Raw genomic sequence first — 24,491 nt, 5'->3', positions numbered from 1 at the left:
CCATTTCCACCAGGTGAACATTTCACTGAGCACTGACTTTATATAGAATGGTTTGTTAAATGCTAGTTAGGTAAAATCTAATGAAATGGTTTTCGAGTCTTTGCCTTCTGGAAATTTGCAGATGGCGGGCTGGTAGGAAAAGCGTGTGTGTAATACACATCTGATAATAGAAAACCTTGACCCTTTGGGAAGGCTTTAAGAGAGCAGCTACTCTGCCCCTCTCAGGTAGTAGGGTCATGGGAACCACTACAAGGTGATACGATTTCCTCCAAAACACTCTTAGGACTTTAGATGAAGAGGAATTTTCTAAGATGTCCTCCCCAAATGATACATTCCAGTGTTCAACAACTAGCTATTACTTTCCTTTTCGTAAATAATTGTAATTAAATACAATTGTATGGAAATTTTGGCAGGTAAAGAAGCTTAGCATTGATAGCTGATGGTTCCTTTTAAAATGAAAGACTAACCCCACCTACTTCTTCATCATATTTTTGTTGATTTCAGTTTTGAAATCTCCCTCCCCTTCTTTCTTTTTCTCCTCCTCCCCAAACTCCTTTTTTCCATCTTTGAATATCAAGACATCACCTTTTTAAAAATTTTGCCTCTGGTATTCTTTTTTCTATTTTCTTTTTATGCTTTTTACTTTCGAAAACAAAATATCTCATTTTTTTTAATTAAAATTTTTGTAAAGTTTATTTATTTATTTTGAGAGAGAGAGAGAGAGAGAGAGAACACTTACAAGCATGTGAAGGGCAAAGAGAGAGAATCCCAAGCAGGTTCCATGTTGTTAGCATGTGATCATGACCTGAGCCCAAATCAAGACTTGGTCACTTAACCTAAATGAGCCACCTCATCTCATACATTTAAGCTCTATGTCCTTATTGTCATCACTACTATGATGCAGTAATATTTCCTATTAGCAAAGCTTGCGTTTTCTGATAGTGAGATTTCAACAATAGATGCATGCATGATATAGGCTGTGTTCTAGAATTTGCTATTCTTCTCCACTTGTGCCTCAGAGAGGTCCTTTCAAAAAGGTGAATTAGGGGCTGGAGGTTGCGCCTTGGTGGCTCAGTCAGTTAGGTGTCCGACTTCGGCTCAGGTCATGATCTTGTGGTTTGTGAGTTTGAGCCCCGCGTTGGGCTCTGTGCTGACAGTTCAGAGCTTGCTTGGGATTCTCGCTCTCTCCTTCTGTCTCTCTCTCTGTGCCCCTCCCCTGAACACACACACACACACTCTCTCTCTCTCTCTCTCTCTCTCTCTCTCTCTCAAAAATAAATAAACGTTAAAAAAAATAAAAAAGAAAAAGAAAAGTTCTGTGCTCTCTCGGTCTGCTTAAGGCCCACATGTTAACTGCTCAACTAACTCCTAGAAATCGGACCATATAAATCAGTGGGTCTTGGCCCCTATTGCCTGAAGGAAAGTTGTCCCTGTGACAGTGTCTGTCCTTAGCTGGTACCAGTCTCACCCTGATTCTCAGAGGCCCAAGGGTAGCCCTGCCCCCCTTTCTCCTCACTCCTCCAAACAGCCAAACCTGGCTACAGTGAGCTTTGTCTCCAAAGGTTTTTCAAATTACATGATTACTTCCATAATTTGGGCAACTCGTCTAAATAGTATCATAAATTATTTCTGGTGATTGATGGTTCCAATCCCAATATGAAGGTTCATTTTCTGTTGTTCATTTTGAAGACATTAAAAAAAAATTTTAATGTTTATTTATTTTTGACAGAGAGAGAGAGAGAGAAAGCGAGCATGAGTGAGGGAGGGGCAGAGAGAGAGGGAGACACAGAATCCGAAGCAGGCTCCAGGCTCTGACCTGTCAGCACAGAGTCTGATGCGGGGCTTGAGCTCACAGACTGCAAGATCATGACCTGAGCCTAAGTCAGATGCTCAACCGACTGAGCCATCTAGGCTCCCCACCAAGCATTTGTTTTTTTTCTAAAGAAAATATATCAGCAAATATATTGTGAGAAAGATCTGTAGGCAAATAATTGCGAGAAAGATTTGTAGGCAAATCAGGGCATGTTTATTTAGATTAACTGATTTATGGTCTTTTAAAATTTAAATGTTCAAGTGAAACACCTTAGGGAATTTCCCCTGCACTAACAAAACATTTGAAGCCAACTAAAACCCAGGTTGCAATGCTAACTATCTTTGGAGACAGTGAAAAAATACTGCCTCGTTAGACATTTTGGAGGATTTCTAATAATATGACAGGCTTTTCCTGACCCAGTTTTAAGTGTAAGAAATATGTTCATAGCAGTGAGAAATTCAGCACATTATGCCTTTTTTCACCCTAACAACTGTTGTTTAAATAAATCAAACTGAAGATAGAAAGCCATTCTTGCACAGATTAGCCCTACAGTTTAGAAGATGAAGCAAACCTCTGCGATATTCTTTTAATATGATTAGCACTTTCTTTGAGTGATTCTTAGGAAAACAGTTCCCTTATATGCTGGTGAAAGTAATATTATAATTACCTGCCTGTTTGAAGATAACTTATTGAAGAACCATTCCTGGTAGCACAACACAATCCGTCTGGAGCAATCAACAATTAACAAAAAAGACTTTAAAAATATACCGGTCTGGGGTTATTTAGTGTAAGAATTTATTCTTATCTTTCCATACCATACTAATCTTGGAGGACATTGTTCAATTTTAGTGGACTTTGAGCAGTGGATTTATGATGATAACCCTGTCATCCAGAAAAATTCTGTACGTAAACATTTATTTAATTAATATTTATCCAGCTCCACTGCTGTGGAAGCTAATTTGCTAATTTTTTTGGAAGACATGGATATGAATATGCAATTGATGTATTCTCCCGAAGTTCATAATAGCGTAAGGGAGGGGTTACTTGGACCCAAATCATTGTGAAATAAGACAGTATAAATGTGTCGGAGAAGAACAAGGTTGTTTGGAGTTTTGGAAAGGACAAATCTATTTATTATATGGGATAATATATATGGATAATCAGAAAAGGGTTGAAGAGATTTGACATAAGTTTTTAAGGAATCATAGAATTTAAATGCATAAAGAACTAGATTTAAGATAGCAGGAAAGGATAGAATTAGTGTTAGGAAGATTTCCATTAAGTGGTTTCTAAAAATTGGCATGTAAGGAAATAAACTTTAGTTACATGGTAAATCCACATCCTAATAGATCTTTTTTTTTTTAATTCTTTGATGATACTACATTAAGCAAGATACTGTTTCAGATATGATTCCTAATGGGAATCCATTGATGTAAAGCTTTAAGGTACTTACATGGAGATACCGTTGACCCTTGAACAACATGGTTTTGAATTGCATGGATTTTTTTTCCTTTTTTTAAAAAAGATTTTAATTGCAGTTTCATTAACATACAGTGTTACATTAGTTTCAGGCACACAATCTAGTGATTCAACACTCAGTGCTCATCATGATAAGTTTACTCTTAACCCCCATCACCTATTTCACCCATCCCCCAGACTGGTAACCATCCGTTTGTTCTCTGTAGTTAAGAGTCTGGGTTTTTTGTTTTGTTTTGTTTCTTAAATCCACATATGAATGCAATCCTATGGTATTTGTCTGTCTCTGACTGACATTTCACTGAGCATAATACTCTTTAGATCCATCCATGTTGTTGTGAATGGCAAGATTTCATTCTTTTTTATGGGTGAGTAATATTCCATCGTGTTGCATCTTCTTTATCCATTCATCTATCCGTAGACACTTGGGCTGTTTCCATAATTCGGCTATTGTAAACGGTGCTGCGATAAACATGGGGGTGCATACATCTTTTCAAATTGGTATTTTTATATTCCTTGGATAAATATCCAGTAGTGGGATTACTGGGCCATATGATAATTCTATTTTTAATTTTTGAGGAACCTCCATACTGTTTCCCACAGTGGCTGCACTAGTTTGCAATCCTACCAACAGTGCATGATGGTTCTTTTTTCTCCACATCCTCACCAACACTTGTTGTTTCTTGTGCTGTTGATTTTAGCCATTCTGACAGGTGTGAGGTGATATCTCATTGTGGTTGTGATTTGCATTTCCATGATGATAGTGATGTTGAGCATCTTTTCACATGTCTGTTGGACATCTGTATATCTATCTTCTTTGGAGAAATGTCTTTTCCATGTCTTCTGCCCATTTTTAAATTGGATTATTTGTTTTTTTGGTGTTGAGTTGTATAAGTTCTTTAAATATTTTGCATACTCACCCTTTATCAGATTCTGTCATTTGCAAATATCTTCTCCCATTGGGTAGGTTGTCTTTTAGTTTTGTTGATTGTTTCCTTTGCTGTGCAGACACTTTTTATTTTGATGTAGTCTCAATAGTTGATTTCTGCTTTTGTTTCCCTTGCCTCAGAGACATATATAGAAAATGTTGCTACAGCTGATGTCAGAGAAATTACTACGTGTGCTCTCTTTTAGGTTTTTATGCTTTTAGGTCTCATATTCAAGTCCTTAATCCATTTTGAGTTTATTTTTGTGTATGAAATAAGTAAATCATCCATTTTCATTCTTTTGCATGAAGCTGTCCGGTTTTCCCAATGTCGTTTGTTGAAGAGATTATCTTTTTCCCATTGCACATTCTTGCCTTACATGGATTTTGAATATTTATTAAATTTGGATTTGGTCTATGTCTACATGGAAACAAGTTTTTGAGTAATATTCAGCAAAACAGTCTCTTTTTTTTCAATTGAAGTATAATTGACAGCCAATGTCACATTAGTTTCAGGTGTTCAACATAGTGATGTGACAAGCAAAACAATCAGTTTTACTAAAACATACATTTTCTTCCTGTGACAAATCAACACACATATTGTTATTCTGATTGGCAAATTAAGCAAACAAAAACTGTGAATATAGATGTAGTAAAAATGTCAGAGTTGCAACCACCATGAAATTTTATATAATAATCAAAAAAATAATTAAAACGAAAACAACCTACTGGCAATCAGAGTTGTATTTTAGAGTGTACTCTTACTGGTCTCTTACTATTCTTTTTAAAGTTAAAAAATATATATTTGAGAGAGAGAGAGTGCGGGGGAGGGGCAGAGGGAGAGAGAGGGAACCTCCAGCAGACTCTATGCTCAGCACGGAGCCTGACACAGAGCTTGATTCCATGACCCTGGGATCATGACCAGAGTCATCAAGAGTCAGACACTCAACTGACTGAACCACCTGGGCACCCCAAATTACTATTCTAAGCAAAACATTTGAATTGGTCAAGAAACCCAGCTGTCAACAGGAAGTGTTATTTTAGAAAGTTAATATGAGTTTTTATTTCAGTAATCATGACATGATTAAAAACTGGGTTGGTGGGAAAGAAAGGAGTGTGCACAGTCATTTTGTACGGTGGCCTGTAACGCTATGGCTGTGTCCCCCTCTCCCTCAGCTGGAACTTTCAAAAGCAGCTCTGCCATGGTCTTACTGTGTGCAGTCATGATGAGTATAGTCAACAGAAAAGTATGTTTCTCTTTACAATTTTTTTTTAATGTTTGTTTATTTTTGAGAGAGAGAAAGAGAGAGACAGCGCACGAGCGGGGGAGGGGCAGAGAGCGAGGGAGACACAGAACCCCAAGCAGGCTCCAGGCTCTCAGCTGTCTGCACAGAGCCCGATGGGGGCTCGAACTCACAAACCTCAAGATCATGACCTGAGCTGAAGTTGGATGCTTAACCGACTAAGCCACACAGGCGCCCCTGTTACTTTTTTTTTTTTAATGTTTATTTATTTATTTTTTGAGAGAGAGAGACAGAGAGAGAGAGAAAGAGAATGCAAGCAGGGGAGGAGCAAAGAGAGAGGGTGACAGAGGATCCCAAGCAGGCTCTGTGCCGACAGCAGACAGCCCGATGCAGGGCTCAAACCCACAAACCACGAGATCGTGACCTGAGTCAAAGCTGGATGCCTAACTCACTGAGCCACCCAGGTACCCCGCAGCAAAGTATGTTGCTGACTAACACTGAGTCAGATTGCAATTTCTCTGTCAGGGTTTAGTTAGGAGAAAGAAACTTCTTCAGTTAACTGAACAGAAAGTATTTGATAAGAGAACTGTTGAGTAGGGATAAATAATTGTTGTCTAGGTTACTGGGAAGGTGAAAAGACAACACTCAGGTATCATGGTGACAACAAGTATATGAAGCAGCTACCTCTCCAAGGGCTACAGGAACAGAGAAGAGAGGTTGAAATTTAAACTTAAAAGCATAGAGGAGAGGGGTGGCCGAGTGGCTCGTTTGGCTAAGCGACTGACTTTTGATTCTGGCTCAGGCCATGATCCCAGGGTTGTGGGATCGAGCCCCGAGTTGGGCTCTGTGCTGAGCAAGGAGCCTGCTTGGGATTCTCTCTCTCTGTCCCTCCTCCCCCTCTCTCCCAAAATAAAGAAACCCAAGAAGCATAGAGGAAAGACGTATGGGGCTGAAACCATTGCAAAGGGGGTGATCCACCAGCGGTGCTGGTTTTCTACCGGGGTGGTGAGGTTAGTGTTGGGGAAATTGGCAAGCTGGATTCACCTGTAGCTGTGGGAGGACCCTTCAGCTAGTGGGGTTAAGAAGCATTACCAGGGAGGAAGTACCACCCCAGGAAGCGAACAGGAATCCCAAGTCCCTTCTGGGTATCTCTTATTGACAGCCTACTATTGAGGCAGCTGACAAAGCAGAAATGTGCCCTACAGAGCCCCAGCCTCAGCATCCCAATATTCAGTATAGAAGGGGAGTCTGGAGCTGAAGGACAATAGCTCAATCAACGAAGCTATCTATAAAAAAAGTTGATCTTTACAAAATGGGGCATTACATTCCTCACCTTAAAATCCTGCTGCTCATGTTTAGATTGTTTTGATTTGTTTCGTTAGTTCTGGACCCTATGGCATTTTTGCAATCCGTGAAACACAGAAGAGAAAAGAAACATCTCATTTGCTCAGTGAGAAGCCAAGTTCCTTTGAAGGTCCCTTCAAAGGTTTCGTTTCTACCAAATAAACTTCAAGCTGAATTTTATCAACTGAAGTTTTGAATTTAATTAACAGATTAAGTTACCTTCGAGAAATAGATTTTTTTAATTTTTCCCTATTTCAATTTTTCTCTTTCTCTTGAGACATGGCTAACAAATTTGTAAGGGCACTTCAAAGACATCTTCCCCTCTCATTTACCATCCTTATCAAAAAGTAATGTTTCTCAATGAAATGTAGAATTGGTTGGGGAAAGGATACAAGGGAACAAAGTAGAGAGGAAAATATCTTGATAGATCTGCAACTAATATTCCACAGGTCTTCTAGTCCTGAGAGTTATGTCCTGAGGCTATGGATGTAAAACTGTTTCAGGACTTCAGAAGGTAAACGCTATTATTTTAAAGTTGCAATAATTCCAGAAATCCCGCATCAGTGTTCAGATATCTGCAAGCTCTAAGGCTTATAAATCTCAGCCTCCTCTATGTACAACCGAGTTGATATCCATTGACTGAGTATCTGAGAGTGTTCTTCTTTAAGTCTGGTAGTCAGGCAAAGCTTAACTCTATTAAGGTTTCTTTCTTTTCTATCTTTTAAAGGGAAGAAGAAGAAATTGATGAGGAGGAATTGGAAAGACTGAAGGCAGAGTTAGATGAGAAAAGACAAATGATTGCTACTGTCAAATGCAAGCCTTGGAAAATGGAGAAGAAAATTGAAGTTCTCAAGTACGATGCCTCTTTTCATAATTAGAAACACTGTCTTTGATTATTGATCTCCCAACTCCTCTATTACCTATGTTTTGTACATAGTGCTATATATAATATATCATATATATAAAATACTCATTATTATATATAACATTCATGGTCATATACACATATACAACATATTATATATGTTACATGTCATGTATGTAAACATATCATATATCATATACATGGGCATATATGCATATATATGTATATGTATATATCATCATTAGAGAGGCTGGGCTAATGATTATCAATTTTAAAAAATTATGAGCAAATTCATTGTTTGGAGTCTTAGAACCTCTGGTCACTTTTAGCCATTTGTTCATGAGAATTTCTTTAATGTAATGCATTCATTACTTTCTCTCTGAAAGAGATAATATATTTGAATTTTACAAGTCTGTGTGACTGGCAGATTCTTGTTTCTCTGCAGGGTCCCAGCCTCAGGTGACATAATCATGTGACAGCTCTCTTTAAAGCACAGGGAAGATATTAAGCCAACAGAAGAGTAAATAGGATTCCAATTAAGGATTATGCTAATAGCTATTCCATGGCGACATGTCAGTGACCCAATTTCACTCTTACATTGAACGTTGACGGGGGTAACAAACACACTCGGGGCACCCGGATTTACAAACTTCCTATATGAAAAGGCAAATGATTATCTCTTTCTGGGGGATGGAAGCATCTTTGCTTCTGATCACTTCTGAGGATCACGCTATATTTCCTTGCCACGGTTGTTGGGGAGACGAGGCATGAATAAAAGGGAATGTGTCGGTGATAACAGCCATGTTTATATCTTTCAGTGGTGCTACCGATTGCATTTTTCCATAGAACCATTTTTGTAAGTAGTGGTAAATTTCCAAAGCTGTCTCTCCACCAGGCTATTTAACTAATAATGTTAAATATTATAGAGGAGAATATTATTGTCTCTGGTGATGAGAGAAAGAATTGAAATAGCTACCAGGATAATTCTCTTCTAATCTTAGCTTTGTAAACGAGCATGTGTTATTTGAGGACACTGCTTAGACTTCTGGGGCCTCATATCCAAAATAAAACAAGAAATTCTCCATCTATTCTGTGAAGTGGGAACCTAGCCATCGTTTGTAATGGCATTGTTTTGTTTGCGGATAAAGTTTTCCAAGTTCCAAACAGTGGTTTTCCCAGCAAACTTCTATAACACTGCACAGTCGTAGGCTGGGAACTCTACGTGCATGTGCTTGTACCCACCAGCCCTGAATGAAAGCAAAGGCAAGCAGGGTTCCTGGTTCCCTGGAGCTAGTAACACGTGTGCGTGCGCGCACGCATTCGACGTGGTGATAATGACGCTAAATGATAGATTTAAAAATATCCTTGCTTGGCAAAACAGGAGTTTGGCAACCACTTTACGTTGCTTCCAAAGTATCGTTTGAAATACGATTGGCCATAAAATACCCAAAACTGGAAACCACAAGTAACTGTATGTAGAAAGTTGTAAAATTGGAAAGTAGTGATATTGTGAACTTTCAAAGCTAGGTGTGAAATTGGGTAAGAATGCCGAAGAGCGTATCTTCCCTTTCCACCTGCAGAAAGTGTAGAAATACCCCCACCCTCCCTGGTCTGTCTCTCCCATGACGGGCAATGGAGTAGGAATGGGCTTCTGATTTGAGTTTGAATCTCAGACCTTCACTTCATAGCTGTGCAAATTTGAATGAATTGTTTAGGTCTCCGACATTCAGGTTCCTTATGAAATTATGCTAATTTACCAGGTTAGTGGAATCATAAAGTGGGATAATTTACATAAAACACTTAGCACGCTGCCAGAACATAGCACGTAGCTGGGAAGCACAAGTTGTAATTATTATTTCACCTCAGGACAGAGTCAATGTTGCCTGGTCCCCTGCAGCATGTCAGGAGAGACAGAGTGAGTGTGAGACACGGCAGGGCTAGGTGGAGGCACACCTGGTCAGGGATAACCTTAGCCACCTTGGGGGATGGTGACACATTGGTAGCAGTCTAGATGGGTAACTGATTTTGACGTTCCAGTGAAGAATAGAGCCTCTTGACAATTTGGCAGAATCCAGGGCCAGGCCACTTTCAGATCTTCCAAACGGACCCAGGGTAATCCTGTGGCAGATTTTAGGACCTGGGGCCTTGAACTGAGTCCAGGAATTAACCCATTTTGCGAAGTGGAGAGATGGGGCTTGGGATGGCCCTAATGCTAGGGCAGAGGTTGAAAATGAGTCTGCAGCTCAGTCTAGATCTCAGGTTTTAGATCTGAGTGTTAGGTTTTTATTTGGCCCACATGCTTTTTTTTTCTTTTTATTCTTTTTTTTTTGTTGTTCTTTTTATTCATATATCTATAACATAAAATTGACTATTTTAACCATTTTGGGGTATATTTTGTTTTAAATTATTTTTTAAATGTTTATTTATTTTTGAGAGAGAGAGACAGAGCGTGAGCAGGGGAGGGGCAGAGAGAGGGAGACACAGAATCCTAAGCAGGCTCCAGGCTCTGAGCTGTCAGCACAGAGCATGACGTGGTGCTCGAACTCACAAACCGTGAGATCATGACCTGAGCTGAAGTCGGACGCTCAACCGACTGAGCCACCCAGGCGCCCCTGGGGTGTATTTTTTAACAACATTTTTCTTTGTTGTCAAATGTTAAAAAGTAGGAGATTTCACACTAAAAAAATCCACATGTCCAGCTCCTGCTGGACAAGTGGAGCATCTGGTCCCACATTCTTACATGAAAATAGCAGCTGGGGCTCAGTGATAGTTGCACTTAGGAACAGGGAATTCAGTCTTGAGTGCGCACAATTCTCGATCCACATCAGTTGGTCACGCTATTTGGTTAAACCCTCTACGCATTCCAGTCTGCTGCCTCCTACCCGTGCAGCCAGGGAGCGAGTTAGGCATGTTACCAAGGCAGTGATTCAGAACATCAAGTTCAAAGCCAGCTTGCAGAATGGAAGCACAGATTTAGGCCCAGAGAAGAAACAACTATGGCTTCTCACCTGTCAGTAACGCTCACTGTCTTACAACGATTCTCCATGGCCAGAAATCAGTCCTGCTTTGTAGCTTGGCAATTCTCTGCACAGCTGGTACCAGTGGTCATGGTCAGCCTGATCCTCTTGGTTTCAGCCTCTGGGATGAAGCTGTTGGCACTACTGTGGCCAGCCTGTCTCCCTTTGTGGGTTTTTGAATGTTGCATTGAGCTTCTCCCCCATGGATCTCAATCGCATTATTAGAGCAAGCGGTGAATACTTGATAGTGTGGAGACATAAAGGTTTCTCTGCCCCAATGCCACTGAAACATGGCGGTCAGGGAGCTTTTCTCGCACCCTTTATTTCTTTCAGGGACTTCTGACTGTGAGAATGCATTTCTGAGGACCGTGTTATTCCCAGAATTTGCCACCAGTCATCAATCCTTGCTAACTACATGGAGACCAAGATACTAGTCTCAGTATAACTGGAGCAGATATTTTGATCACAGGTTTGGATTTATGTCGGGATTCCAAGGCTTTCCATCTGGCTCTGGACTCTGATGAGCTTGTGAAACTTCTAAAACAGATTCTATGGAGGATCAGGCTTTCAAGATGTGTTTTAGAGTAAACTTCAGGAACGGTAACTTATTGTTCTGAGGATGCCTTGGGAGGTGGCGCTCGGGGAGTCCCACATTCTGAAAGAATATCTATCGCTAGCAAGGTAAGCATCCTCAGAGCTGAGGACCCAACTACAGTTAAAAGAAGCAGTTAATACATAGGCAAGAAGCTCTAAAAATGGGTTGTTAATCCCTAATGACTCTCAAACGTGGCTCAGGAATTGGAGCTCAGCATTTTGAAGGCAGCAGTATTGGCTTTTTAGGACTGAAGAGAGGTCACATCCTTTCCACCGTCACTGTGGAACAGTGTTTTGCAATGTGGTTTCAATCTGTTTCACACAGTCAGGTAGCCTTAAACCTATCAAATAATAATCTCTAGGTGGAGGGGACAGGTGTGTCTGGCCCAGACCAGGCTATGTGTGTTTTAATTTTCTACTCTGAAAGTCAAGGATTGAGGGCCACTGTCTTTCGATTCTGAGAAACAGAAAACCTCAGAAGCAGAACATCTTACCTTACTCTAAACTATTTATTGAATGGGTGAGAATATGTTGGCAGACAGGGAAGGGGAAATAGTGGTATGTTTTCCAACTATTTGAAAGTCAGTTCCTATTTTTTTTTTTAATTTAATTTTTTATTTTTTTAGAATTTACATCCAAATTAGTTAGCATATAGTGCAACAGTAATTTCAGGAGTAGATTCCTTAGTGCCTCTTACCCGTTTAGCCCATCCCCCCTCCCACAATCGCTCCAGTAACCCTTCGTTTGTTCTCCATATTTATGAGTCTCTTCTGTTTTGTCCCCCTCAATGTTTTTATATTATTTTTGCTTCCCTTCCCTTATGTTCATCTGGTTTGTCTCTTAAAGTCCTCATATGAGTAAAGTCATATGATATTTGTCTTTCTGTCTTTCTCTTCACTTAGCATAATACCCTCCAGTTCCATGCACGTAGTTGCAAATGGCAAGATTTCATTCTTTTTGATTGCCGAGTAATACTCCACTGTATATATATGTATATACCACATCTTCTTTATCCATTCATCCATCGATGGACATTTGGGCTCTTTCCATACTTTGGCTATTGTGGATAGTGTTGCAGTCAACATTGGGGTGCATGTCTCCCTTCGAAACAGCACACCTGTATCCTGTGGATAAATGCCTAGTAGTGCAATTGCTGGGTCGTAGGGTAGTTCTATTTTTAGTATTTTTAGAAACCTCCATACTATTTTCCAGAGTGGCTGCACCAGCTTGCATTCCCATCAGTTCCTATTCTTATTAATGAACTAAAAACATAGGATTTTAGGCATATCTATTTTGAAGTTATTAATGGGTTTCACTTAGAAGTTGGTTAACTAGGGGCGCCTGGGTGGCTCGGTCGGTTGAGCATCCGACTTTGGCTCAAGTCATGATCTCACGGTTCGTGGGTTCGAGCCCCGTGTCAGGCTCTGTGCTGACATCTCAGGTCCTGGAGCCTGCTTCGGAGTCTGTGTCTCCCTCTCTCTCTGCTCCTCCCCTGCGTACACTCTGTCTCTCTCTCAAAAATAAATAAAGATTAAAAAAAAATAAAAAATAAAAGAAGTGGGTTAACTAGATCTTTCCTCCTTGTTATAGGTGGCTACACTGATCTGAGAGCAATCATCACAGGTGAAATAAAACACCTGGGTGGAAAATAACCATCTACTTATTACTCATCCTGAAACCTAAAACCTAACTGTACCACAACTTTCTACATGGTAGATTTAAAGCTTGCATGACTAATCCTGATGAAGCAATCACTTTATTTTGTTATAGTAGGGTAGTTTTGGGATTGAAAAGTAAGAGACATGGACTCTGAGCTGAGCTCTACCTCTGACTTCATCTCTCTGAGTCTCCTGTATTTATTTGTAAAATGAAGGGATTGGATTGTGGCCCATGGTTTGCAAATTAATGTTAAGTTAAGGCGGTTTGGTGAAATCCCTTCAGGGCAAGGGAGGCAGAGGTAAGAAGGGGGGCTGCTTGGCCAACAGCACCAGCTTCCAGCAGAGACCTATGACTTCTTTCTTCTTCAGAATGTACTTGTGTCTAAAGCACCCATTTGAAGAAAAAATGCTTCTGTGCCTATTAACATAAGAAATCATTAAAAACCCTCACTTAGCTGGATATTTAAAGGAGCTTATTTTGGGGACGGAGCAGTTCTAACATTTCATGAGTCTACCAAGTAAGATATGGGAGTACTCCAATATACTTTTGCAAGGAAATGGTTCTTGGGTAGAAGCCATTTCAAATGCACTTATTTTGATAACAAGCATGTTTATTTAGCTCTTATACTGACTGTTCTAATTTCTTAGCTGTGTGGCACCCTGATCCAGTGTTTCTGGGAGTTGTCCATCGGCCGACTTGGCCTAGTGATTTATTAGTGAAACATTCAATAAAGCTAAAAGGAATCCTTACTATTTCATTTGCATTTAAACATGTGCTTGAAACTGGCAGATTGTCATTAAGGTAACATTCTTCCTTACTCAATCTTCCTTCACAATCCTGTATTATTTTTTGTTTGTATCGTTTTTGATTTTATTGAATTTTCTTGGTTGAGGGAACTAATATATTTCTAGGGCAGTAAGAATAGACTGGGGTTGATTTTCTCTGCTGGAACTATCTGGGAAAATAGCCCCCTGGCTTTCATCCCTTTCTCTCAAGTTTCCTTGGAGCTTGAGATTTTTATAGGTAAGAACCATGATTTCTCCTTCAGTTCACAAAGGCCTTTCCTTCATCTGTCATTGAGAAGGAATGAGGGATTCCACACAAGAGGACCTTTAATCACGTGTACACACCTACTAACACACCCTTCAGCCATTTGGGATTCTTTTTAGTCAATAGCTCAACCAAAGCATCAACTTTCAGTTCTTGTACATTACAGGTATCTGAAGTATATTGATTTTCTCATCCAAAGAATGGAGACTATTGGAAGTCAGTATGGCTGAATTTTGTTGATCAAAATGTAACATTGACATTCAATTTTTCTATTTAATCAGGGCCTAGTAGGTATCAAGTGCTGTGCTGTGACTTTGGGCAATTTTCTTAACTTCTGGAACTTGTGTTTTCTCACTTATAAATGGGGATAAAAAGTAATACTACTTCATAGAATTATTAGGAGGATTAAATCAGTTAAGATCTAAAGCACTTAGAGTGGTGCCTGGCATGTAGGAATTGTTTTATATGTGTTAGCTATTGTTATTTTACTGTCATAATTCCATTTATCTCTCTCAACCATGTATCATTACTTTGGTTTTGTGTATAAGGAAACCAGCGCTCTGAGAGATAAGTAACTGTTTATGTTCAGACAACTGTTAAGTGGTAGAACTACGATTCGGACTTGTGTAGAAACTTACTTTGATGAGATGGAAGTCTTTATACTACTACACAAGCTTGACCACTGGCCATGGGACTGAAAGACCAAACTAACATGCTCAACTCACATGGTCTATTAAGTCAAGTTAAAGTATAGTGATAAGCAAGAGCAAAGAGGTGGCATAAATGGACATGCCAAGCAAGGAATGGCAATAGAGTGGTGGAGGCCACAGGATCACATTTCTTGAATCTTGGGGTTCACGATGCTCACATGCCCTACTGATATTCACCATCCTGCTGGCAGTGTCATTAAGAAGGCTGAGGTCCCAAAGGCCCCCACAGAATGAAGGTGACTCGGGCCAATGATAGGCATTTGCTCTATCAGAATGACACAGAGCAAGTACACTCAACGATAGTAGTACCTTGTCAATTAGCCTGTTGACGTGCCACAAGTGGTAGCTGCTTTTCTTGAGCGGAACACACACGAGGAGAACGGAAACATATTGGACGACACCAATGGGTGGTCGATTTAGTGGTGACAGATATCAGTCCCAAAGCGACAGGATCATAACTTGGTCTTTCCATCCACTTCTAACTTTAATATTCTTATTTGTTCAGCTGTTTTGTCTTTCCTTGTCAGGTATTACCCGTTCCTAACTTACTTGCTATCTGTTTTGGAATAACAGATATTCCAAACAGATATAACAGGCATCGTATAAATTATGCCTGTGTGTCACATGCTACAAGTTTATTTAAAGTGTATTTATTAGCTACACTTAACACCTCTTATGTGCCCAGCCAGGTACGTCATTTGCAGGATCTGGTGCAAAATGAAAATGTAAGGCCTTTTGTTAAAAAAATAATTAAGAAGGTCAATTATTAAGAATTTCAAGGGGCAACCGGGCGGCTCTGGTTAAGCATCCGACTCTCGGTTTCAGCATCTGACTTTTGGTTTCAGCTCAGGTCATCACCTCATGGTTTGTGGAATTGAGCCCCACGTTGGGCTCTGTGCTGACAGCGCAGAGCCTAGTTAGGATTCTCTCTCTCCTTCCATCTCTGCTCTTCCCCTGCTTACTCTCTCTCTCTCTCAAAATAAATAAATAAACATGAAAAAAAAAAGAATTTCAAGACACCTATGGCAGAGCATTAAAGCAGGCATTGGGCTCATCTATGGTGCTCTGCATCAGGACAGTCACAGGTACACTAAATTTACTCTGCCCATGAGTTTCACCTGAATATTATGAGCCAAGAGCTTTCTTGTGACCTATGCTTAATATTTCTGATGAGTTCCATTCATTATAATAGCATAATTCAATGCTCTCAAAAAACACAGCAAACTCACGTAACGGAACCCAAGTCTATATTACTCCAAAGACAGTGTTCATGCATTATTGCCAGGGTGTTCTTTTTAAATTTTGTTTTTTAACATTTATTTATTTTTGAGAGACAGAGAGACAGAGCATGAACAGGGGAGGGGGAGAGAGAGAGAGAGAGAGAGAGAGAGAGAGAGAGAGAGAAAGACACAGAGAAAGACACAGAATCCGAAGCAGGCTCCAGGCTCTGAGCTGTTTGTTAGCACAGAGCCCGACGCGGGGCTCGAGCTCACGAACCGCGAGACCATGACCTGAACCGGAGTCGGACGTTCAACCGACTGAGCCACCCAGGTGCCCCTGGGGTGTTCTTTTGAAACACCACTTGGAACATGTTATCCCCACGTTCAAGGCCTTCCGTATCCCCCCAGTAATTAACAAAGTTTACAAGCTTTTGCTTAGCAAATCAGTGAGCTCTACAATCTGGATTCACACTCTGAAGTCCAGCTTCTCTTCCAAATCATTAGGTACCGATGACAATGACCATTAGGGTTTGAAGGTGGACAATACTATCTTTAATTTTTTTTTTTTTTTTTGTCAACTACATATCAGGTTCTGTGCTAAGGAGATGCTGCACACATTAATTCTTTTAATCCTCATGAGCACTTTGAAAACAGAATGTTATACCCGTTTTACAGACAGGCAAGCTAAGATTGACAAAGGTAAAGTAGCCTCACACAGCTAGTAACTGTCAAGGTGAAAATTAAATCCAGATTTCTCCATCCCCAAAACCTCATGCGTTCTCTATTGTGCCACATCACTTCTCATTTGAACCATGTTTTCCAGGAAGATGACTTTAATTTTCTGTAGACATTCTGGGTACATTTTCCCACTGGACTCGAGTCTCCTCTCCACTTCTCTGCTATTCTTCTTCCTATGCTTCTTCCAGTTATACCTCCTGTGTGAATTATCTCTCCTCTGAGGTCCTTTCTCTGTCCACTGCTACAGAAGTAGAACTCAGGAAGACTCTATTATTCATTTGACTCTGCTGTTAGGCTGTGTTGCATTACAGTTTAAAAATTGTACAAAAATCTCCTTCTCTTCAAAACAGACTGTGAGCTCTTTAGTTCTGCAGAGTCTAGCATAACGCTCTGTACGTCAGAAACATTGAATTACTGTCTCCTGTGTGGGTGACGGTATTAACGGTCATTTCTTTAGTTGTTGGACACTCAGTCTCAAGGCAAGAGAATCATTAACATGATGGAGCCTTTTAAGGTCTGTATGCATGTGTGAATAAAAGGCAAGAATGTGCTGGTAAAAAGCCTTGATTTGTACCTTTTGCCAATTTCCATGGTATAAACACTCCCATTAGGATCCATTTCAACCAACAGTTTAAGAACCAGTTTACAGAATCCCTGAAAATGTAACAATCAGTAGCCAAGTCAATTCCAGCACCTCGTAGGGGAATCTAAGAATGCCCTTTGATTAAGTTTGTGTTAGAGGAATCTCAATCTGGAACAACAGAAAGCAGAGGCTAAAGAAAGAACTGTTTGTTATGATATAACATATTTCCTTTATTTAATTGGTAACCAACAATGAAATGCTTGAATTAGAGCTGCCTGTGAGAAAAGCAGGCATTAAGGACTTAACCTCAGAACTCCAGATAAAGGTCCAAAGTGCACTGATAACCTCTTATTCTAGTTTCTATTTCAACATCCTGCTAAATGTCTTTCATTTTGTATTCTAGAATTTCTTCCCAAATCTGTGAGCATGACCAAGAGTTTCAATCTTTCTCCCTTTACCTTCTCCTATTCTGCTCTTCTCTCACTCTCTCTGTTATTGAAGTATAGTTAACATACAGTGTTACATTAGTTTCAGGTGTACAATATGATTCAACACTTCTGTATATCTCTCAGTGCTCAACATGTTTAACTGTGCTCTTAATCCCCATCACCTATTTCACCCATCCCCCACCCACTGCCCCTCTGGCAACCACCAGTTTGTTCTCTGTATTTAAGAGTCTGATTTTATCTCTTTTTTTCTTTTCTCTCCTTTTAAAATTCATCTTAAAGAGAATTTTTTTTTTAAGAATAAACAAGTCTTGATTAGGATAAGACATCTCTTCTGACTTACTCACATTTTTTTAATTTAATTTTTTTTTTTTTTTTTTTGATTTACATCCAACTAATTTAATTTAGTTAGCATATAATGCAACAATGATTTCAGGAGTAGATTCCTTAGTGCCCCTCACCCATTTAGCCCATCCCCCCTACAACCCCTCCAGTAACCCTCAGTTTGTTCTCCATATTTATGAGTCTATTCTGTTTTGCCCCCCTCCCTGTTTTTATATTATTTTTGCTTCCCTTCCCTTATGTTCATCTGTTTTGTCTCTTAAAGTCCTCATATGAGTAAAGTCATGTGATATTTGTCTTTCTCTGACTGACTAATTTCACTTAGCATAATACCCTCCAGTTCCATGCACATAGTTGCAAATGGCAAGATTTCATTCTTTTTGATTGCCAAGTAATACTCCATTGTAGAGATATACCACCTCTTCTTTATTCAGTCATCCATCGATGGACATTTGGGCTCTTTCCATACTTTGGTTATTGTTGATAGTGCTATCAACATGGTAGTGCATGGGCCCCTTCGAAACAGCATACTTGTATCCCGTGGATAAATGCCTCGTAGTGCAATTGCTGGGTCGTAGGGTAGTACTATCTTTAGTTTTTTGAGGAACTTCCATACTGTTTTCCAGAGTGGCTGCACCAGTTTGCATTCCCATTATCATTCACATTTGCGTTCACTTGTCCTAACTATCTTATCATTGTCACTGAATTAAAGGTAATCTTTCTTTATTAAATAAAAGCACAATGTTCTTTATAATTCTTTCTCTTTCAGATTTAGCCTGTTAATATTTTCTGTGCTATTGTAAGTGCTTAGAAAATCACTATGGGTACTTTTAATAATGCTTAGAAAATCACTGGGTAATTTTAATAATGCTTTTCACATAATATTTTGAAATTCTCCCTGAAAGGATGCTGGTAGGAACCACATGACAAAATCATATTTCTTTTTTTTTCTTGAGACTTGAAAAAGGAAGTCAGCTCTGAAGCATTGGGGATAAATATACTTTTGCCTACCAAAAATTCTTTTCTTCTTCTCTGTTTATTTCCTGATTTATTTCATCTTTCCTATCTATACTGCATCATTTTACCAGAGATACTTGGAGATGTCCTATTCTTCACCTTGGTTTGGCATGGTTTTTAGATGGCCCATGGGCCACAGGTCCTATCTCTTTTGGACAGTTGTAAAGGCATTTATAGCTCTTGTACCTATGTCAAGATCTCAGGCTCCCAGCCTCATTAAATCAGCCTGAGATTGTGCCCAGATGGTTGATAGAAGGGTAATGGTCATTGGAAAATGGGTCTAACATATGCTAATATTCATCTTGTCAATCAATATTATTCACTACCTTCCAGAAATATCTGCTTATCCAGAATTCAGATAACCTCAAATTTCAAATAGACGGATTTTGAGAGTGCATTATCAGATAATAATACTTACAACAAAAAGTAAATATGAGACAAAAGAAAGTTCTAAAGTTTTCTTCTAGGTAGGTAAAGTGTAGTTACTATCTTCTTAATTGCATTTCGTTGTCTATGACTTCCCTAGAGTGTTATCAGTCAATATATTAGGTGTGGTAAAGCAAACTGAATTGGTTTCCCAGGCTGCCAGGGTGTCCTACTCTCCAACCATTTCACCTAACTCTCATTCTTTAGGATGTCAGCTGCTGGTGACAGCTAATTTTAACAACTTGGTATTAGACTCTCCATAAATATATTATCTTTGAAAGGTGATTAAGAAGAGAAATGCATTAATTACCACTTGCAATTATCTAGAAATGCTTTTAAGTGTGTTTGACATAATACATTAACAGTAAAAGGAAAGCAAATGTGTAAATGATAAGCACAGAATACCATTAATTTGAGGAATGTGGTTTTTTTTTTTTTTTTTTTTTTGGTTTGGGGGAGTGTCATCCAGATCTTGGGTAAGGTATGAATTTTGAAGATAACCCTTTATTTTATCAGGATTATAATAAGAGAGTGGCCAAGGCATTTTTGAGGATGTTTTTATGTATAGGACAAAAGAATGGCAAATGGAATACTACTTTGGGGGATTTAGGTAAGCCTGTTGTAGAATAAAAGTGGTTATTAAAATGCCTTATTAAAATGGATATACTAAAGTAAACGTTTGGAAAACATTGTGTTAGAATATGATGACAAATTAGATGGGAAGAAGAGAGGGGAGTAGTTTCATATATTCAGTATAATGTGTCTAAAATTTCTTTCTACAGTCCTGAAAATTAGAAATTTTTAAATATTCTAAACCACTTATTTCAAATAGTTGCTAATTATGTGTTTATAGTATACATGCATGAATTTGCATATCTATGTATATATATGTCTATGTTCTTGCATATAGACATATACATACATACTGGGATATCTACATAAAGACACATGACTCTGGACGAATTAATTGTTTATTTTATGTATATCCTATTATAGTGTTCTTGACCAGTGCCTGGACAGAAGGATCAGGGAAGCTTAGAAGGGAGGCTATGCAAAAGAACAGTGAAATTGTAAGAGATACGTCAACTCAGTAGAAAGTCTAGTTCACAGAGGAGTGTAGAATTCTCTGTGGGTGACCTCATCTAAGTTGTGTTGCCAAGTGCTTAGGACAGACCTCGAGAGCTAAGTTTGCCATGTGGCAAGATGTCAAGTTTACTAGGTGGTCTTAATTATTTTCAGAGCTCACTGAACTGCCATCATTTGAAATGTCTTGCCCACTCAAGGAAGGATCAAAAGGCAGAGCACACTGCTCCACCAGAAAACTAAGACTTTTTTGCACTCCTAATCATCACAACACAACATTTTGGAAGAATATTCCATAGTACTTAGAAATGTTTAGCATAGGGTAGAAACAGGAACAGACAGATATGGTGCAGAATCATTCTACTCAACCTTCCAAAGCACAACGCCTGTCTCACTCTGAGGCAACACCTTGTAAATCCGTCTGTTTACAGCAGTGAGAATGTATCACCTGCATTTGATTCAAATGCACCCGAACTGAGCAAAATCAGTTCAGTGTGCCTACCAAGCCCTGTAAATGGCCTCGTGAAAGGCTGTTAGTCTACATGAGACTATGAGTTTGTATATGTGATCCATGGTGGAAATATCTCCTTTGTTAGAAAAATTCCTGCAAACCAATGCCTAGAATGCCTTTCTCTTCCTACTTGAATTCTATCAGCCCTTTGATGTCCAGTGTAATTCTTCCCTTATCTACATCTTCAACATGTTCTCAGGCCTCCCTTTTCCTCTCCCTTTTCACTTAAAGCTGTCTAGCACTGTTATATAACAATTTTATGGGTCTGTATCTCATTTTTCTTAACAGAGTTTGAACTTCAGAAAAGAATCAATGTTTCTTTTATTTCTTTCAAAGCACTGAATGCACTGCTAAGAACAAACACACTCAACGCATGCTTAGAAAAAATGGCTAAGTGTACCAACCAGTGCTTTGCTTATGTCGTCTCATATGTGTCCATATACCAGTCGCACGAGGTAGATGATGCTGTTATCAGGGGAAAACTGGCGTGGGGCGGGGGGCACTGAGCTCAAATCCCAGCCAAGCTGGGACGCTTACTCTTTGGGTAAGCTTGGACCTTTATTCCATTAATCCAACCCTCAGTTTCTCATCTCTGAGATAGTTCCCGCCTTGCTGGATTTTGTGGGGGAGAAAATGAGTCGATGGGCATCCATCATGCCTGGTACGCGGCAAGCACTCAGTGTTTGTTAGCTGACACTGCCATTGCTGTTGCTGATCCCATTTTACAGGTGAGAACGCTCGGGATCCATAAAGTCTAGTAATCTTCTCCCAAGAGCACACAGCTAGTCTATGGCGGAGCCAGGATCCAAACCCGTGTCTCGCGGATAAGACACAGATCACAGAATTGAACGGCATATAGTCCTAATCAAGAGAGAGAGAGATCTCTTTTTGCCCCTGAGCACAGAGACTCCCCGGCTGACCTGAGCTCTCAGAGGCAGCACAGCCCCGGGGGGAGCAGGACTCAGGCTGGAATTCACTGCTGCCTCCTCTCAGGCTGAGTCATAAGCGGGGTTTCGGAAGCCCGACACCAGGGCCCTCACGTTGCATCTTAAATGCGGGGCTGGTTCCTCTCCTGCTCATTTAGTGGCAAGAACTATTCCCGCTCTTCCCACGTCTCATCATGTGAAGGGAAACGGGCTGGCTTTCTGAGGGGTTTTTGCCTGGAAATATCTAGTCGTTTCTCAACTTTGTAATTTGGACACTCAGGCACAAAAATCGAAGTCAGCACTACCAGTACTAGGGCTATGAATAATAGTTCCTGTTTATAGAGCTCTTATGATTTGCCATGGTCTCATTACATGTGCTATTGCTAAACATGTTGTATGCATTATCTCCTGTGAAACACAGGACAGCCCCATGACGGAGCTATTATGATCTTACTTCATAGCTGTAGCAACTCAGCCTCAAACCATTGCACCCACTTCCACCAGTGTCTCCTTTATAAAAAACAAAACAAAACAAAACACAGGTGTTGGAATCATCGCTTCCAGGATTAGGATGATTTTAAATAATGCCGCCAGTCTCCTTATGGAATTACATTACCTAGTAGTCTAGTAGCCTATAGTCTTTATTTCCAATCTCTGTGCTTAGAATAGCTTCCAACCTCTGCTCCTTTCCTTCAATTTACTCAGTACTGTTTTAGGAAAAGTCAGAGTTCTGACTTTGAGTCAATTTACATTGGTCTTTCTTTCTTTCTTTTTTTTTTTTTTTTAACAGCTGTGTTTACTAAGAAAAGGCTTCTCATCCCTGGATCCCTTTACTGGGAAGTGTTCCTGAGTACAAGTTTTGATTACAGTGGTCTTGAAGACTAGTTTTGAAATGTCTTTTTTCATTTACTTGAGCAAGAAATTGGTTGCCCAATCGTACTATCAAACTGAAAACAAGAGGGAAGAAAAGTCAACTTAACCTAACCCAAATAGAGAACATGTTTCCTGGGATGAGAATGTGTCAAAGGCAACCTTGCATGTCCTGACTCCCCTGGGCGATCAGGGTTGTATCATGTGTTATGGGTAAATTATCTATTTTGTAAGTTGGACCAAAGTGTCTTCCTCCAACTAACTGTGAAAGCATTCTTGAAAGCCCATGAAACCTTATTATTCTAATTACCAACACAAGGGGTTTATAAATGAATGATGAGGCCAGGTATCATTGTCATTAAATAGATCTCACTCAATTATTTATCCCTGGGTCTGGGGTTACAGCTCATGGACCTGTGCATATTGTACCAGGGCCGGCTGGAGCTCCGAGACCTGGGGACCGGATTACGGTCTTGGCAGGCAGCTTTTTTTGAATGCAGTTCAAGGGAATGACACACATTTTTCAGTCAGACATTTGGATGGTTCGAAGCCAATAGATATTCCAAGTTTATCCACACAATCTTATTCATGTTATCCGTGTCAAAAAAAAATCCCTTTAAATTATCCAGATGAATACAAATGGGTAGGAAAATGGATTACCTGTAAGAAAACCATGAAGAAGTTGTCTTGCTTTACAGTTTTCAAAGGCTCTGCTCTTTATTTACTTGGATTCTGCTATCCGTAACGGGCACTTGAGTGTGATAAGTATCAGTCAGTGCTCCTCTCCATATTGGATATTTTCTTTTTGTATCTTGTTTCTAATAGCACAATGAAAGATGCTGTCTTCTGGGTAAGAAATCTGTTGTTGGAGACGATGGGATTGGGCCGTACTACTTTTTTTTTGTTTGTTTTTCATCCCGAGGTCATGCAGCTCACTACAAAGGTTAGCCTTGAAAATAGTGTGAAAGGATGTTCTCTCAGAGTCGCCTACGTCTTCCCATCTGATGTCCCTTCTTCTAGACCAGCAAGCTGCAAGAGTTTTTCCTTATATCCGAAGAGCATCCTATTAGGAATTTCAAGAATCTGTACTTGCTAAAAAAAATTATTCTCTGGCTACTCCATTACCCCTGGCTTTGTCTTAACATCACCCCACACCCCCACAAGACTTCTGATGTGTTGAGTCTAGTATTTATTTTGGCAAGGGTGGGCAGTGGGGAGCAGAAGGAGCTAGAATGGCTCTTCAGGGATCCTTCAGGAATGAAACTAGAGACAGGCCTTTTGGAGAATGGAGGAGGGGGTAAGGCATTAGGGAAGAGAAGAAATGTATACCCGAGATTACATGGAGTTGAGTGCGGTCCAGGCTGGTATCTGAAAACCAGTGTCAGAATATGCATGTTGAGGGGCACCTGAGTGGCTCAGTTGGTTGAACACCCGACTTCGGCTCAGGTCATGATCTTGCACTCTGTGAGTTCGAGCCCCACGTCGGGCTCTGTGCTGACAACTCAGAGCCTGGAGCCTGCTTCAGATTCTGTGTCTCCCTCTCTCTCTGTCCCTCCCCCACTCACACTCTGTCTCTGTCTCTCACAAAAATAAATAAACATTAAAAAAAAAAAAGAATACATATGTTGAGGG

The 24,491-nt window shown here is 39.9% G+C and overlaps 1 protein-coding gene across 1 annotated transcript in view; it reads left to right on the top strand.

Annotated features, from left to right (window-relative positions):
* TMC1 (transmembrane channel like 1) overlaps nucleotides 1–24,491 on the top strand; it is a 139,840-nt gene that overhangs the window by 38,799 nt on the left and 76,550 nt on the right. Inside the window, exons 5-6 of the mRNA XM_053205273.1 lie at nucleotides 5,031–5,033; nucleotides 7,530–7,655. Coding sequence (XP_053061248.1) covers nucleotides 5,031–5,033; nucleotides 7,530–7,655 — 129 coding nt within the window. The remainder of the gene's footprint in view (nucleotides 1–5,030; nucleotides 5,034–7,529; nucleotides 7,656–24,491) is intronic.

This window comes from Acinonyx jubatus, chromosome D4, assembly GCF_027475565.1.
Source record: "Acinonyx jubatus isolate Ajub_Pintada_27869175 chromosome D4, VMU_Ajub_asm_v1.0, whole genome shotgun sequence".
Classification (NCBI taxonomy): Eukaryota; Metazoa; Chordata; class Mammalia; order Carnivora; family Felidae; genus Acinonyx; species Acinonyx jubatus.
Note: the sequence above shows the minus strand (reverse complement) of the source record. Positions and strands in the feature narration are given on the sequence as shown.